The sequence below is a fragment of the Eptatretus burgeri genome, chromosome 6, assembly GCF_056783735.1.
Source record: "Eptatretus burgeri isolate ZD-2024b chromosome 6, Ebu_testis_v1, whole genome shotgun sequence".
NCBI classification, from domain to species: Eukaryota; Metazoa; Chordata; class Myxini; order Myxiniformes; family Myxinidae; genus Eptatretus; species Eptatretus burgeri.
The window spans coordinates 22,785,869-22,800,868 of NC_140966.1; the positions used below are offsets into that span (position 1 = coordinate 22,785,869).

The 15,000-nt window shown below is 43.5% G+C and overlaps 1 protein-coding gene across 1 annotated transcript in view; it reads left to right on the forward strand.

Moving 5' to 3' along the window:
* The window catches only part of NUP205 (nucleoporin 205), a 327,963-nt gene that overhangs the window by 74,418 nt on the left and 238,545 nt on the right, over positions 1–15,000 (forward strand). Inside the window, exons 12-13 of the mRNA XM_085884280.1 lie at positions 1,942–2,092; positions 12,302–12,516. Coding sequence (XP_085740406.1) covers positions 1,942–2,092; positions 12,302–12,516 — 366 coding nt within the window. The remainder of the gene's footprint in view (positions 1–1,941; positions 2,093–12,301; positions 12,517–15,000) is intronic.

Here is a 15,000-nt window from a genome sequence, read left to right on the forward strand (position 1 = left end):
TGTATAACAGTCAAAGCAATGAAAGCAAGAATTACAACCGAATAAAGTCTATTCGCACGCACACTTAGACAGTTTTACTTGCAAGACGGCGCCACCACATGCATTTACACAAAAGCAAAGGAAAAAGCCACCCTCAAAGGCAAGGGTGGCAGACAGGTTCGTGGACCAAATGTGCGTGGAACCTGGATGAACGTCCAGGTACACGAGACCGAAGGGTCTTACCCGCGCCCTCGTGGCGCGATGGCGGGCAAGCCGCGATGTCAGCGTAGCTGCGCCTGGTTTCGTGCCCCTGGCGTGGTCGGTGAGCTCTCTCCGACGCTCCCCGTCTGCCTTTCCCGTCGGCTTCGAGCTCCGTCTCCCGGCTTGACTGCCCCGCCGACACTGCACTCGACTTGACTGCCCCGTCTCACGATTCTCCAGACTGCCGCGACCGACACACTTGACTCCCCCGTCTCCCGATTCTCCAGACTGCCGACACTGACTCCAGACTTGGCTGCCGCGACCGAAACACTTGACTCCCTACGCAATGCTGCTGCCACTCCACTGCTCCCACTTGACTGCCGCGAGCTGCGCCATGCTTGCCCTTATATAGGCCGAGGGAGGAGCGTATATGCAAATTTCTGGATCACAGCGGGTTCGGAGGCGGGGCCACACCACCCGATGCTCAGCCATTGGATGGAAGAAAAGTGGGCGTGAATCATTCCTGATCCTCTTTTCGAGGCGAAAGGAACCCATTCACAGCCCATGGTACGACGTGTGGTAGAAAGGTGGAGGTGGTGGGAGTTTGCTGCGGTGGTTTGGGAAGGGTGTTGGTGGTGGCGATTTGGTTGCTGGCGGGCGTCGTTTAAGAATGGCGGTGAAGCGATGTTTGCGGGCTGGAGTTGTGGAGGTAAAGAGGCGAAGGTGGTGGTGTTTGAGTTGTAGTTGTTTGGGAATGATGTTGGTGTTGGCGATTTGGTTGTTGGGGGATGATTGGTCCAAAATAATGTTGGAGAAAAGAAAAACGGTAACTCAAAGGATCACAGCCCTGTGAACACGGAAATTCCCTCTAAACAACAGTGGGGAAATCTAACTGCACAATTACTTATTGTCATAACTGATCTAAGGTCCTTTATGATGTATTGCGAAATTCCACAGCCGAAACTATATATATATATATATATATATATATATATATATATATATATATATATATATATATATATATATATATATATATATATATATATATATATATATATATATATATATATATATATATATATATATATATATATATATATATATATATACACACACACACAGTAGAACCCCCAAACCTGTAATCCTTCCATCCATTGGGACCATACTCTGTAAAGTGTTGGTGCTGCCTCAGCATTCTCCTTAACTATTGGACAAAATCACGGATGGGTCGCCATTCCGACACAGTATACCATCATGCTGGCACTTATTTTGCCGACCTCGGAAGGATGACAGGCAGAGTAAACACCACCTGGTATTTATTCCACAGCCAAGTGGGGTTTCAACTCAGGATCCTAGGATCCCAAGCCCATCAACCTAACCATGAAGCCAGCACCAGGCATAAAACCGGTATTGCACATTTCAATGTCATCATTTGGTGGGCTACCCTTTTATAGGAAGTTTTAAATCCACTGAACACATCTTTGAATGTATACATTCAATCTGTGATTGCAGTGATAAATTTGGCATTTAAGTTGATCTGTTTATAAACGTAACACCTGACTTTTCAATCGTTTCACAATACTTATTAGTATTTGTCACATGGCATACAAGTGGATGCGGGATTTTGATTCCAGTTGTGACGTTTTGGTATTGTGATCCTGGTTATTGATTGAATATGAATGTATACATGCTACAAATTCGTTCAACTTATCCAGCCAGATTTTTCAACTTTAACACCTCCATGCTCTCATCTGACAGGTATCACTTTCAAAATTTGTACGGCAGACAGGCGACCTGCTCCCACCTTCACTTTACCTGCCTTATCTCTGCATGCTGCGGGGCTTGGCAAATGGATCAAAGTGTGCACACTACTGTTTTAACCTTCTTAAAACAAATGGCATTGGTATTGGTGAGTTGTGTGTGTTGCAAGTCCGAGCTGTTAATGGGGAGGGGTCTTTTTGTGGGGGGTAAAACATTAATTCTATCTAATCAACTTAACAAGCTCATGCAGTGAAAACTGGCCATTACTGTGAAAGCCTGCATTAAATCGTTAAACTGTATTTTGGAAATGGTTAGCATCAAATACATTTTTCGAAAGTTGCATTGATTGGATTTTTTGAAGTAGGTTATTTAATCAAATGGTTTACAAGAACATTATATGGTTACTTTTGGAGATATAAGTCAGAAATAGATTGATGGAAGAATGTGGTTGACAAGTTATAGTGCATCTTGAAACGCACTATAAAGGGCAAAGGAGACCAGAACAGAAAAGGCACTTTTTGTAGCATTGAAAGACCTACTTGATTACGCTAGTCAAAGGAGAGGGTATTGCATTTGGGTCCATTTGTTACTTGGCGAAATCTTCGATTTTGTCAAGTATGTTGGTCTGTTCCGTTTGTTAGTTTGTTTGTCCAGTCATCTACAGCCCAAATGGCTGGACCAGTCAATCCACCTGTCCGCTCCACCTCAGGCAATCCACCTGAGACAGTCCGCGTCCAAACCCCGTCTTAATCGGACTAAATGTCGCGACGTGACGTGCCACAACGTGAAAACACATTTTTGGACATAACTCGGTGACCGGAAGTCGTAGCGACTTCCGGTTGACACCAAATTAAACTTCATTCAAATATCTAAATGATTACTAAATGCATCTTATTACAAATTACGCATAGTTCTCGCAAGCGTATGACATCAAAGTTTTGCCTATTGACGTCCTTTTAAAAAATATATTTACGCTCGTGTGCAGCCAAAATTACTGAAGCAATCGTTCTCAAATTTTAACTCGTGATAGCCAATCTTGCTGAAATAGTCTGGGATCAAATCACGTCATAATCGCACTTAACGTCACGACGTTACATCAAAAAAAGGTGAAAACAAGCTTTTGAACATAACTCAGTAACCGGAAGTCGTAGCAACTTCCTGTTGACGCCAAAACAAACTTCAATGGAATATCTAAATGTTTTACCATGCATGTTAGTACAAATTATGCAGTTTTCGCAAGCGTATGACGTCAATATTTTTAGCTATTGGTGTGATTTAAAAAAAAATCTATTCGTTCTACAGGTCACAATTCTTAACCGATTTGGATGAAATTTTAACAGCTGATAGAAATCCACAGTGCAAAAAGATGTGTGACTTTTGGTGATGTTCAAGATCAGGATCTGGATTCTGCATCACTATATAGTATCGCCCATTATAAACGAATGGGTAATTTTGTGAATTGCACATGGCTATTTCTCAAACAGTTTTGCTCTTATTATATTGAAACTTATACTGTCTATTTATGCATGTAATATTAATATGTGTACAAAGTTTGATCGAAATTGACCCAAGGTCAAGGTGTCACCCAAAACATGAAAAACATACATATAAAATACATATTTTTGTTTTACAACATATTTCAAACCTGATAACGAGATCGGAAAGCTAGTTGAAAAGCAATGTTCCAAGGTATTTTCAAATATTTTCTACGATCAGAATGAAGGCAACAAGCACCGATGATAAGTTGTTGAATGTCACATCGTGGCTTTAAATGAGTTGTGAAAATTTTCAATCTGCTGCCGTTACCATGACAACGCGCGCCTGATAATTGTTATTTGTGACGTTGCGTAATTTTATTAATGTACGAACAAATAAACACCACACATTCCATTACATTACAGCTTGGACCACCACACGGAAAGGTCAACTAATTTGCCAAGTGTCGTGCTAAGCACGATTTTTCATTTGTTACTTACGAAATCTAAAGATTTCGTAAGTATATTGATGACTTCCGTTTCTGTTTGTTTGTTTGTTTGTTTGTTTGTTTATTTGTTTGTTTGTAGGCACGATAACTCGAGAACGGAATAAGCTACCAATGTCAAATTACACCATGTGATTCAGGAGGGTGGTGGTTAGCACTGATTATATTTTGGTCAAAATCTGTCAAAGGTCAAGGTCACGGTGAGGTCAAACATCCAAAACATTCGATTTTTGATGGTTTGGTACAGAATCATCGTAGAAACTTCTAGTTTGCGTCGCTACCTTCTCGAGAGACAGCTTTTATTAGACAAGGTCAGAGGTCAAGTTGACGATTTCGTAAGTAACAGTCTATGACTGCTTGTTTGTTTGTTTGTTTGTCCGCACAGAACTTTCATGTTTTTCTCTGCAACTGCTTGTCGGATTGAGACAAAATTTTCACGATTTGTGCTACTACTCATGTTGAATGTTTTCATCATAATTACGACGTCATTGGTCATGTGGTGTGGCAGTCATATTGGAAAAACGGAAAAACTTTGGACCTCTGTATCTCTGAAACCCCACCCAGGAAAAAATTGAAACTTGGCACGTAGCAAGTACTCCTCATGGGGTATGAGTGTGATTTTTTTTTTTCTATGACATCATAGGTGCCGTTGTTATGATGTCATAATTGCATATGTAGAACGCCACATCCAATCAGTAAAAATTGTTGAGGATTATCTTGGGATAAAATGCTCCACAGAAAGAATTTTCATTACGTCATCGGTCACGTGATTTGGCAGCCATTTTGTTAAAAAGTAATAATGAAAACCTTCAAAAATCCTCTTCTCTGAAGTGGCTGAACAAATTGAGGTGAAACTTTACACGTATGACCGACTGTCGTTGAGGAGCAAAAGGTTTACACATATAATATAGTAGGTCACATGGTTGGCAGCCATATTGGATTTACCCAAAAACCTATAAGAATACACCACTCAAAAGAAGTCGTGGCGAGTGTCTGCAATCTCTGATTGCTCTTTTTCTTGTTCAGCATTTGTTTTTGGAACTGGTCCTTAACTCTACATTTTCTACACATTTACGAAGATAATTTGCATCATCCCACCTTCGGAACTCTAGGTGAGGGGCTAAAATGAAGTCGCTACAACCCTTGTCGTATGACCTGGTCCCCTTGGTAAGTTTAGTCGATTGAGATTGCATAATGATAAGTAACAACCGACTACATCGACCAAAAATATATATTGAAGATTTTGACACAAGTGGCCACGCGGCCCAGCGAGGACCAAGGTTTTGGTGGCGCAATGGGGTTTTTGGTGGCATTTAGCACCTGGGCTACTGCTTATTTTGAACCTTCGATACCCTAGGAAAGCATGGCCACTCTCCTTTGTTTACTTGCAGAGCTGAAGGAAAGCTTACGAAAGCCAGGAGCAGAGGATGGTTCTTAAGCCTGAGTTTTCTTGGCAGTATCTATCTTGCATTGTAAAATTTGGCACCGTGCTCATCATCTATATATAAAATGAGCCGAGTTTCTCCATCCGTAATGCTTTTTTCTGAAGAGTTTCTGCTGTCGTACAATAATACAGATGGTACCGTTGAAAAGGTAATAATCCATTTGCCTTGAAGAAAATTTTGTTCCTTCAATCGCATTTACTTGACTGTTTTAAAAGCCCGTATTTCCCTGGATTGAGGATGAAGAAGCGGGACCCAGACCTTTAATGTACTGCTTGTGACAGTTACATTGATTATTCTGCCACAGCAGGAACCATTTACAAGGACACGGGAGAAGCACACAAGCGGAAATATAGTAATACTTCTCAAAGTAATAGAAAAATATATAAAAGCACATGGAAGGACCACACGAACAACAACAGCCACAGTCACGATAACAACAATTACATGTTATAAAATATCCTTTTTTGTGTATTTTTCTTAATTTTACATCCTCACTGACACTCAGATAGACATGCAATATGTTTGTGAAGTACAACATGGTGTCTTGATTAAACCCGTCAGTGAAGCGACGAGAAGCATGGCTCGTGTACTTTCTCAGCTCTGACCAAATACCTGTACATGTGAACAGTGGACTGAGCTGCATGGAGTTTGGCCAACAACTTTGCTCAGATTGTGGCATTAGGCTAAGTTTTGTGCACTCATTTCTGCCCAGGACGAGAGCCTGGTGCTGAGCTAGTACTCAATTTGCTTCAGTCATTCCTTACCCCTTACTAGCTTGAACATGCGCTGACCTGAACCCCCTACTTCACGCACTGATCCACAGCATTCACACACATCTACACATTACTACCAATTGTTCGTTATAAAAATATATACGTATTTGTAGGGACACTCCTGAAACTAAAGCATCATATTGTATTCGTTGATGTTTTTCTCAGCTGAAAGGTTCTATGATGACAGTCCATTGCTACTTTACTGCTCACTTCCTTCCGCCATTGATATTGTTACGGCTGTGGAAATTCGCGTGACATCATAAAGGGCCCTCAAGTGAGATATCTTCATAGATACATGTGCAGTTAGCCCAAACCCATTGTATAGAGGGAATTTATGTGATTCATCCGGGCTGCGACGCTTTTGAGTTCGCCATTTTTTCTTTCTATATTGTTATTTTCGACCATTAAGCCACCAACAACGCAAACAGCCACTACCCTTACCTTCACAACTCCATCCCGCAAACATCGCTTCACAGCCGTTCCCAAACGACACCATAACCATCAAACCACCACCGAAAACCCTCCACCACCTTCGCCTCTCTCCTTCACAACCAACAACCACACCACCTGTGAACATTGAACGTCGGGCTGTCTCGGGCCCGTTCAGCGATTGATGCCGAACGCACAGCCGCGAGCGCGAATGTCGGCATTTCCGAGGGGAAATTCGGATCAGAAACGCTTCACGCCCACTTCTCCTCCGTCCAGTTGGCGAGCGCGGGGCGGCTTGGCCCCGCCTCCAAGCGTGTGTATGTGAAGTCCGTATATGCAAATTTTAGGATCAGGAGAGGTTCACGCCCATTTTGCCCGACCAATGGCTGACCGGGGGGGGGGTGGCATGGCCCCGCCTCCAATCGCGTTCTGATCCTAAAAATTTGCATATTGGCTGCTCCTGCCGCCTATAAAAAGGCGAGCGCCGGGCGAATCGAGAGAGTTGGGTTTTGGAGTTGCTTGGAGAGTGTCGTCGAGAGGTTGCTCTTGGGGACAAGGAGCGTTACGTTGGCGGAGTTGAGGGGAGTGAGCGCGGTGGAACTGCAAGCAAGGGAGCTCGGGTCCGAGGCAGGAAGGACAGCGGTCGGCGACGAGGTTGCGGTGTGGGGGATCGCTCGTCTAGTCGCGGGACCCAAGCCAGCCAGCCATTCCCCTCCCCCCAGGGCATCAACAATTCCCCTTTTCCCCCTTGCTGAGATAGTGCAAAAGGGGGCCCCGTTCCCACCCCACCCCAAACGTCATGCCAACGAAACCCGCCAAGGGGCACGGAGTCAGGGCACAGCGGCGCAGCCACATTTGCGGCTTGCCCGCCAACGCGTCACGAGGACGTGGGTAAGACCTCCCCGGTCTCGCGGACCTGGCCGCTCCTCCAGGTCACGCGCACATTTGGCCTACGGGCCCATCTGCATCCTTGTCTGTGAGGGTGGCTTCTTTCCTTTGCTTTTGTGTAAATGTGTGTTGGCGCCGTCTGTGAAGTAAAACTGTATAAGTGTTGCCGTGTGTGCGCGTAGTCGGTTTTAACTGCTTTTCTTCTTGCATTTGCTTTTTGTGTATGGCTGTATATACGTGCTTTCCATGTGTCGCGTAATAAAGTGCTTGCTTGTTGAACTGTGCCCGTTTCGCTTCGTCTTTTCTTTATTGACCCTCCATCTTGCTTCACGTAAGGGGTTCGTAGTGGGTGCAACATCCCGGTAATTAATCTGAACCGTCCAGGTCGACGATAACACCGCTCGGTTATCCCGATAGTACGGAACGGGCCGCCCAAGCAGCTCGTGTCCGGAGTCGACCTGCGGCGAGGTACGATCGCTCAGTTTACCATCCGCGTGGGTACTTAGGTAGGTCGAGTTTGGCGAACAACCCTATCCTACGCGGGTGGCCGATTGGCACGATTGTGGTGAGGTTGAAAGGCCCACCCGTGACTGGCTCCGGCGATAGTTCCCGGAGGGTCACGACTGAATTGTCCGTCTGGTGGGTGACGTGCCGCGATTCGAGTTACGTGGCCGTCCGCACGCCGGCGGGCGCGAATTCGCAACAATATTTACCCTAAGCGTGAAGCAAAAAGTGGGCTGAAGCAATTGGTTCTGTTTGTTTATCTGTCTCTCCAGAGTCGTTGGACTATGATTGAGGAACAACTTGATTTCGATTGAATTTTATATTTTGAACACTGCAGATAATGAATCGGAACACAAACCTCGAGTGCGCATGCGAAGAGAGGAGTGAGGTAATTGATTTGTCTGTCTGCTTGTCTGGCAGTCAAACAAAATTGAAAATCTTTCCAAACTGGAAACTTGCTGTATTTATGGACATCATAAAAGACTCAAACAATAGACACATAGAACTAATTTAACATGTTAAATAACGTGGTGTAAAAGACTGTTCATCAATAGCGCTAAACCTCCGAAAAAAGTAAAAAAAAATAAATAATTTTTTCAATTAAATTTTTTACTTGAACGTTGAAGAACACAAATCACCTTGTTGCCACTTCCAAAAACAGCAAGTTTAGCAGAACTTGGATAAAATTTTACATCATCTCGACCAGTCAAATGTGCCACTCACACGTTCAGCGTTGGGGACTATCGAGATTCTGACAAAATGGCGGCTCGTAGGAAATGGATTGTGCTCAAATGCAAAAGCAAGAGTTTAATAGATCCTTTTCATGTCCATTTTCTCAAGACTGTGGGGTAAGGTGTTCAATGAACTCTCTACTTTCTATTGTTATGAATACCCTGCCTCCCTGGCAATTCCCTCTGCTTCCATTGCCTTTCTCTCACCTGATGCCTCAACTTAAGCTTTATTGTGTTTGTCATTCTGCTCCCCTCATTCTACTGTTGCTTTGTAGATATTTTTTCTCTCCATTGCACAAGATATTCCTTGATACTTGTAGTTAAATAAATATAAAATTTAATGCTTCAAGCCTGATGGATTAGTGGCACAAGACGTTTGCCCCCCTCTCCCCTTCCTTCCTCAAGCATATATGAAATAAAGATTGCAAAAAAAATCCATACTTTACATTGTTGGTCATGTTCACATTGGGAAGGTAATAATGTTACTGCAATGGAGCAAATGTGGATGTCACCAAAATGCCAAAATTGACGTGCCAGAAATAGCGCCACCTGTGGTGGGAGCCAGTATTACAAGTCTTGTTCCTTTATCTTTTGATATGGGGTACATGATGTTATCAATAAAATTTTTTTGACAAAAATGAAAGTGCATTTCTTTGACTGTGTTGCACCACATTGCCCACCGAAGGTGGGCCGAGTAGGGTACTCCTGCCCCAAGGGCGGGAGTGCCCGCTATTATTGACTGTAAGTAAAATCAAAGGAGACGCAAAACACCCCTCCCTTTACAAGGGACGGTTTCTCTGTGTGCAACTTTAACACAGGGACTGAGAATCGTTTCCCAGTTTCTACTGGACGAAATTGGCTGCAAATTTCCGAAGTAAGTCCTTTGTACGTCGCGGTAATATATTCCAAATTTCAGCAACGTCCTGCCCCAAGGGCGGGAGTGCCCGCTATTATTGACTGTAAGTAAAATCTAGGGAGGCGCAAAGCACCCCTCCCTTTATAAGGGATGTTTTCTCTCTGTGCAACTTTAACACAGGGACTGAAAATCGTTTCCCAGTTTCTACTGGATGAAATTGGCTGCAAATTTCAGAAGTAAATCCTTTGTACGTCATGGTAATATATTCCAAATTTCAGCAACGTCCATTTCCTCATTCTTGAGTTTTTAACGAAGACCCTCAAAATTCACGTTGGTGTCCATCAATCTGTCTGTCCACCCGAAATGTGTTGGCGCTCATATCTCAAAGGCTATACATTGAAATGAGCTGAAACTTGGAATATACATTGGACAATTCGAATCCATAATGGCTTTTGAAAGAAATTACACCCAAGTGCCATAGTTGCTTCTTTGCTAGTTGTTGCTCATTAGCTTGAGTTCTGTTCTTGTGCGGAACAAGTATGCAATGGCGGTGTTGTTAGAAGCAGAGACTCCTGCAGCAATCAAGGGAAGCACGAAGTGCCCCTCCCTTTATATGGAACGGTTTCTCTGTATGTAACTTTAACAAAGGCACTGAAAATTCCTTTGGGGTGGGGGAGGAGTTGCCTCCCAAAATAGGTATTGATTATAACATTGGTTTCTTGGTATATTTTGCTGATTCTGTTCCATGTTGACTTTCTCCTCGGTGACATCATTCTAGCAGGTGAGCACCCAGGGGTATTGCCCCTATTTTTGCTCATGGGGACGATCCCCAAAGAGTTTGATGAAGAAAAATTTCGATTCCGGTCATAAAATAGTCAAATGCGAGGGCTCCGCTGATGGACCTCTGGTAGCTTGTACATGTTGCTGCGTTTGAGCCTGGGGAGTAACTGCGGAACTCTATCTGTCCGGATTCTTCCTGACATCTTTGTTCTTAGTTCCTTTCGTATTTCTTTCCAATTTTTTTTTTCATAATTCTCTTTGTTCACTCTAATTCTTGCTTTTTCTTCTCTTTCATCTCTTTTTCTCTCAATTTCTTTCTTTCGTTATCTATATCTTGAAGGAGAAGTGAATTCTTGCAGAAATGTTTCTGTAAGGTCCACTTGGCTGCACCTGGATGGGTTTGTAGGTTGTGGAGTACGGAAACCCGAATCCTATCCAGGTTCCCCCTGATGATTCCATCTTCGCTCTTTACTTTTTCAGGTTCCTTCCTGGTCTCCATTTCATTATGAACTGTTGGATGAAAGTTCATGAAATTGTGAATATGAATAGAGTGATACTTGTTGAGACTTCAGAGTTACCCACAGCTGCATAATTTGGGACATCGCTAAAATTAGGGACGTGGCCTTTGGTGATGAAATGATAAAAATGGCCTTTGGGAAAAAATATCAGTTTTTCAAGTGCTCTATTTCTAGAAGAAAACTGGCTGAAACGTGGAATACTGTATGTAATACAGAGAAACCATTCCATTATTGGGGGAAAATGCCAGGGGCATAGAAAAGGCATTGCATAGGTTGTAGAAAAACAATTGAAAAAAGGGACATTGCATTGCTTGTAGAAATTGCCAAACAATAGAAAAGAAGGGACATTCCATGACTTGTAGAAAATGCCAGACAACAGAAAATATGGCACATTAAAAAAATCTCATATGCATGTTGTACTACCCTTGTGTTCTGAGGAGGAACCAAGTGATGCTTTCGAAAAGTTCATATAATGGGGTGCCCTACATACCGAGGTTAAAACTCATCAGTACTTTTTTTTGTTTCTTTGTTGTGTTCCTTGAAAACGAAAACACATAAGATAATGTGCACGTGTGTGATTAATTTGTTTAAAAAATTGGTGCCCCTTTACATGAACTTTTCTAGAGCATTACTTGGTTCCTCCTCAGAACACAAGGGGAGTACAGCATGCACGGTAGATTTTTTTTGAATGTGCCTTCTTTTCTATTGTTTGGCATTTTCTACAAGCCATGGAATGTCTCTTTTCTATTCCCCTGGCAATTTTCCCAAGAATGGCAAATGGGAGTACTGGATGTGGTTCATGTGTCATTCTAACTTTTTACCTCTGTCACCAAAGGTGAAGGAGGTTATGTTTTCACGCTTTTCTGTCTGTCTGTTTGTTTGTGTGCAGAATATCTCAAAAAGTTGTGGACAGATCCAGATTAAATTTTGTGGACAGGTTGGGTGTGTGACGAGGATGAACTGATTAGTTTTTGGTGAAGATCTGGATCCGGATCCGACTGCTAGAATTTTTAAAGTGATTGTTCACCATTGAGAGATGGGGCCAAAAACGATATATAGCACGATTATCTCAAAAAGTTGTGGACGGATTCGGATGAAACTTGGTGGACATGTTGGGTGTGTGACAAGGAAGAATTGATTCGGTTTTGGTGAAGATCCGAACCCGGATCTGGATATGAGATTTATCGAATTTTTCATGTGATTCTTCACCATTGAGAGATATGGCCCAAAATAACATAGTACTGCATAGCATGATATTCCAAAAATGTATGTTCTCGTGGATCAGGCATTACGTGGCGGAGGTATGCGCTCTCCCAAGTGTCCTAGTTAACTGTGTTGCATGGGAATTTACGACAATGTTCAAAATAGGGTAATTGCTCAAGTTTTCTGAAGAACACAAACTTTCCTGTTTTTTTGATTTGTAAGTTAATATTTGTGTTTTCTTCTTTTCAGTGGAGAGCATCCAGGGAATGAGAGGCGGCATTGTTTCCTGGGAGCATTTTTTTCATTCGCTGCATGCGTACCATGACCACTTGAAGCGTGAAGTACCCAGTGTGGACACACGACCATTCCGCACCCAGCCTGCTGCTGCCCCAAAAACCATAATTCCTCGTGAGCTTGAGGGACTTCGGGCTGTTCTGAAGCTCACTGCTACTATTGCTCAGCAGGTGATGATGAGTATGATTATGATGGTGACTATCCATGATCATGCCGCAATGTTTGTATAGTGGGACAGCAAAGATTATGGAATTCTAATTTTACATAATTTACCAAGAATATGTGCATTTAATCCTCATCAGAGGAGAGGATATTGCATTTGGGTCTGTCTGTCTGTCTGTCTGTCTGTCTGTCTGTCTATCTGTGCACATAATGGGCAAAAGTAGACCACAAACGCCACCTGGTGGTAACCAGTATTTCACGTTATCGTTTTTCAACTGTGTACAGTTTGTACAATTTGAATAAGAGTATATAAATTACGTGCGAAAAACCACATGGACACCACACAAAAGGAATCCTGATGATGGTCTGTAATCTCTGATTGCTCTTTGTAGTTTTCATTGCACTTTGCTGCAAGGTAACACCTGAACGAAACTTGATTAAATTGCTTTGTTATTTATTGAGGAGAAAGGAAAAATGTTTCCCGACAAGAAAAATATCATCTCTAATTAAAATAAATACGACAACCCCCATGGGTGAATTGTGCATGCCTGTATTTCAAGCCTCACTTTTAGAAATGTGTTTCTGCAGCAAGAGAAAATTGGGTTTAATTACATACAGCAATAGCCAGCAGGCTTGACGCATCGAGCGAGGAAGACAAGAGTTGCAGGAATGAAGCAAATTTCATTGTGCCATTTAATGGTGTACTTAAATTCACTGCACCTTCATCCAGCAATGATAGGTTAAAAAAATACAGCATAGGAAATGTGGCATGGTGTAAAGAATTGTGTTTTCTGAAAAGTGGCTTGCACTGTCATACAACATCCTCATCCCCCCCCCCCCCTTCGTATGATACTGCTGCTGCTGTTACAAAATTGGTTACCATTTCCTCACTTTGGTTGTCTCTGATGCATTGAAATGTTTGACAGCTGCCAGGTTATCCTTTGAAACTACTTCAGAATATGTGTGTGTGTGTGTGTGTGTGTGTGTGTGTGTGTGTGTGTGTGTGTGTGTGTGTGTGTGTGTGTGTGTGTGTGTGTGTGTGTGTGTGTGTGTGTGTGTGTGTGTGTGTGTGTGTGTATATATATATATATATATATATATATATATATATATATATATATATATATATATATATATATATATATATATATATATATATATATATAGATGGAGCTGCAAAAATAGGTATACAGTAATGAATTGAAGTACTGTCCTTACTGTATACCTACTTTTGCAGCCCCCTGTATGTATGTGTATATACATATATTGCGGTTCGTAGGTTTCTTAGGCAATGGCACTCAACATGCAGTGATCCCCAGGCAGTTATTTTGTTAGTATTCGTGCAGTCGGATCTGCCCCTTATTTCTAATGGGTTAATGGGACGAAGTGCATTGCGTGGATCTTACAGCTCGGTCTAATTATACCTCTATCTTCTTTTCAATCCTGATTTCATTCCAACCCTTTCCTTTCATCCATGAAACAAATCAAAGCAAGCACCGCACTCAGACGGCCGCCTGTGAAAATCACAACGATGAGAAACTCTCCACCACAAGACTATGGGACGCGTGTGGCGCACCCTTTCATTCGAATTAGCATTAACGAATTATATCCATCTTCTTTTCAATCCTGATTTACATCCAACTCTTTCCTTTTATCCATGATACAAAGCGAAGCAGGCGCAAATGCATAACAGACACGTGCGCAGCCCTGTGATAATCACCACCGCACTGTACGCGACGTGCATGGTGTACATCTCCATTTGGGTCTGCACGCTGATTTACATCGACCTTCACTTGCCACCTCGGCCACCAACATCTCCCACAAATGGGAGAGGACATCCCGCGCCTCCTCGCACCTCCGCCTCGATGCAGTTGTCACCAAACAGAGGCGTGATGCACGGCCCAGACTGCTCGGGCCGCATGGCGAGCAGACGGAACAAGCACGTTGACCAGTGCCCACCGCAGAGTGCTGGGGGTGCCCGAACGGGCATGTGGGACCGACGCGACCCTCGGCCAGTCGCCGGAACACGACCCGGATGTTCGATGCAAAGCGCTTCATGTCACGGTGTTTGATGCAAGTCGATTCCGCAGCACGGCCATGTCGCGCCGGATGTGAAAATGGGACCACTTCCAGCCATAGGAGCCTGGCAGCATGGGGCCGGGGCCCAATAGAAGCGCACAATTCGGGTGACGACGCATTGCTTCGGGTCGTCACTCCACCCTACACCACGGGGCTTATAAAAGACGGATCGTGAAGCCGTTCCCTCTCTGGGTCTCTGCATTCGCCTGCTGCTTCGCCTGCCACTCTGCCCACTCCACCCGCCTTACTCACCTGCTGACTCTGCCTTCCTCGCCTGCTAGCGTCCACCCACTCCACCCGCCTTACTCGCCTACTGACTCCGCCTTACTCGCCTGCTGGCGTCCACCCACTCCACCCGCATTACTTACCTACTGACTCTGCCTTCCTCATCTGCTGGCGTCCGCCCACTCCAC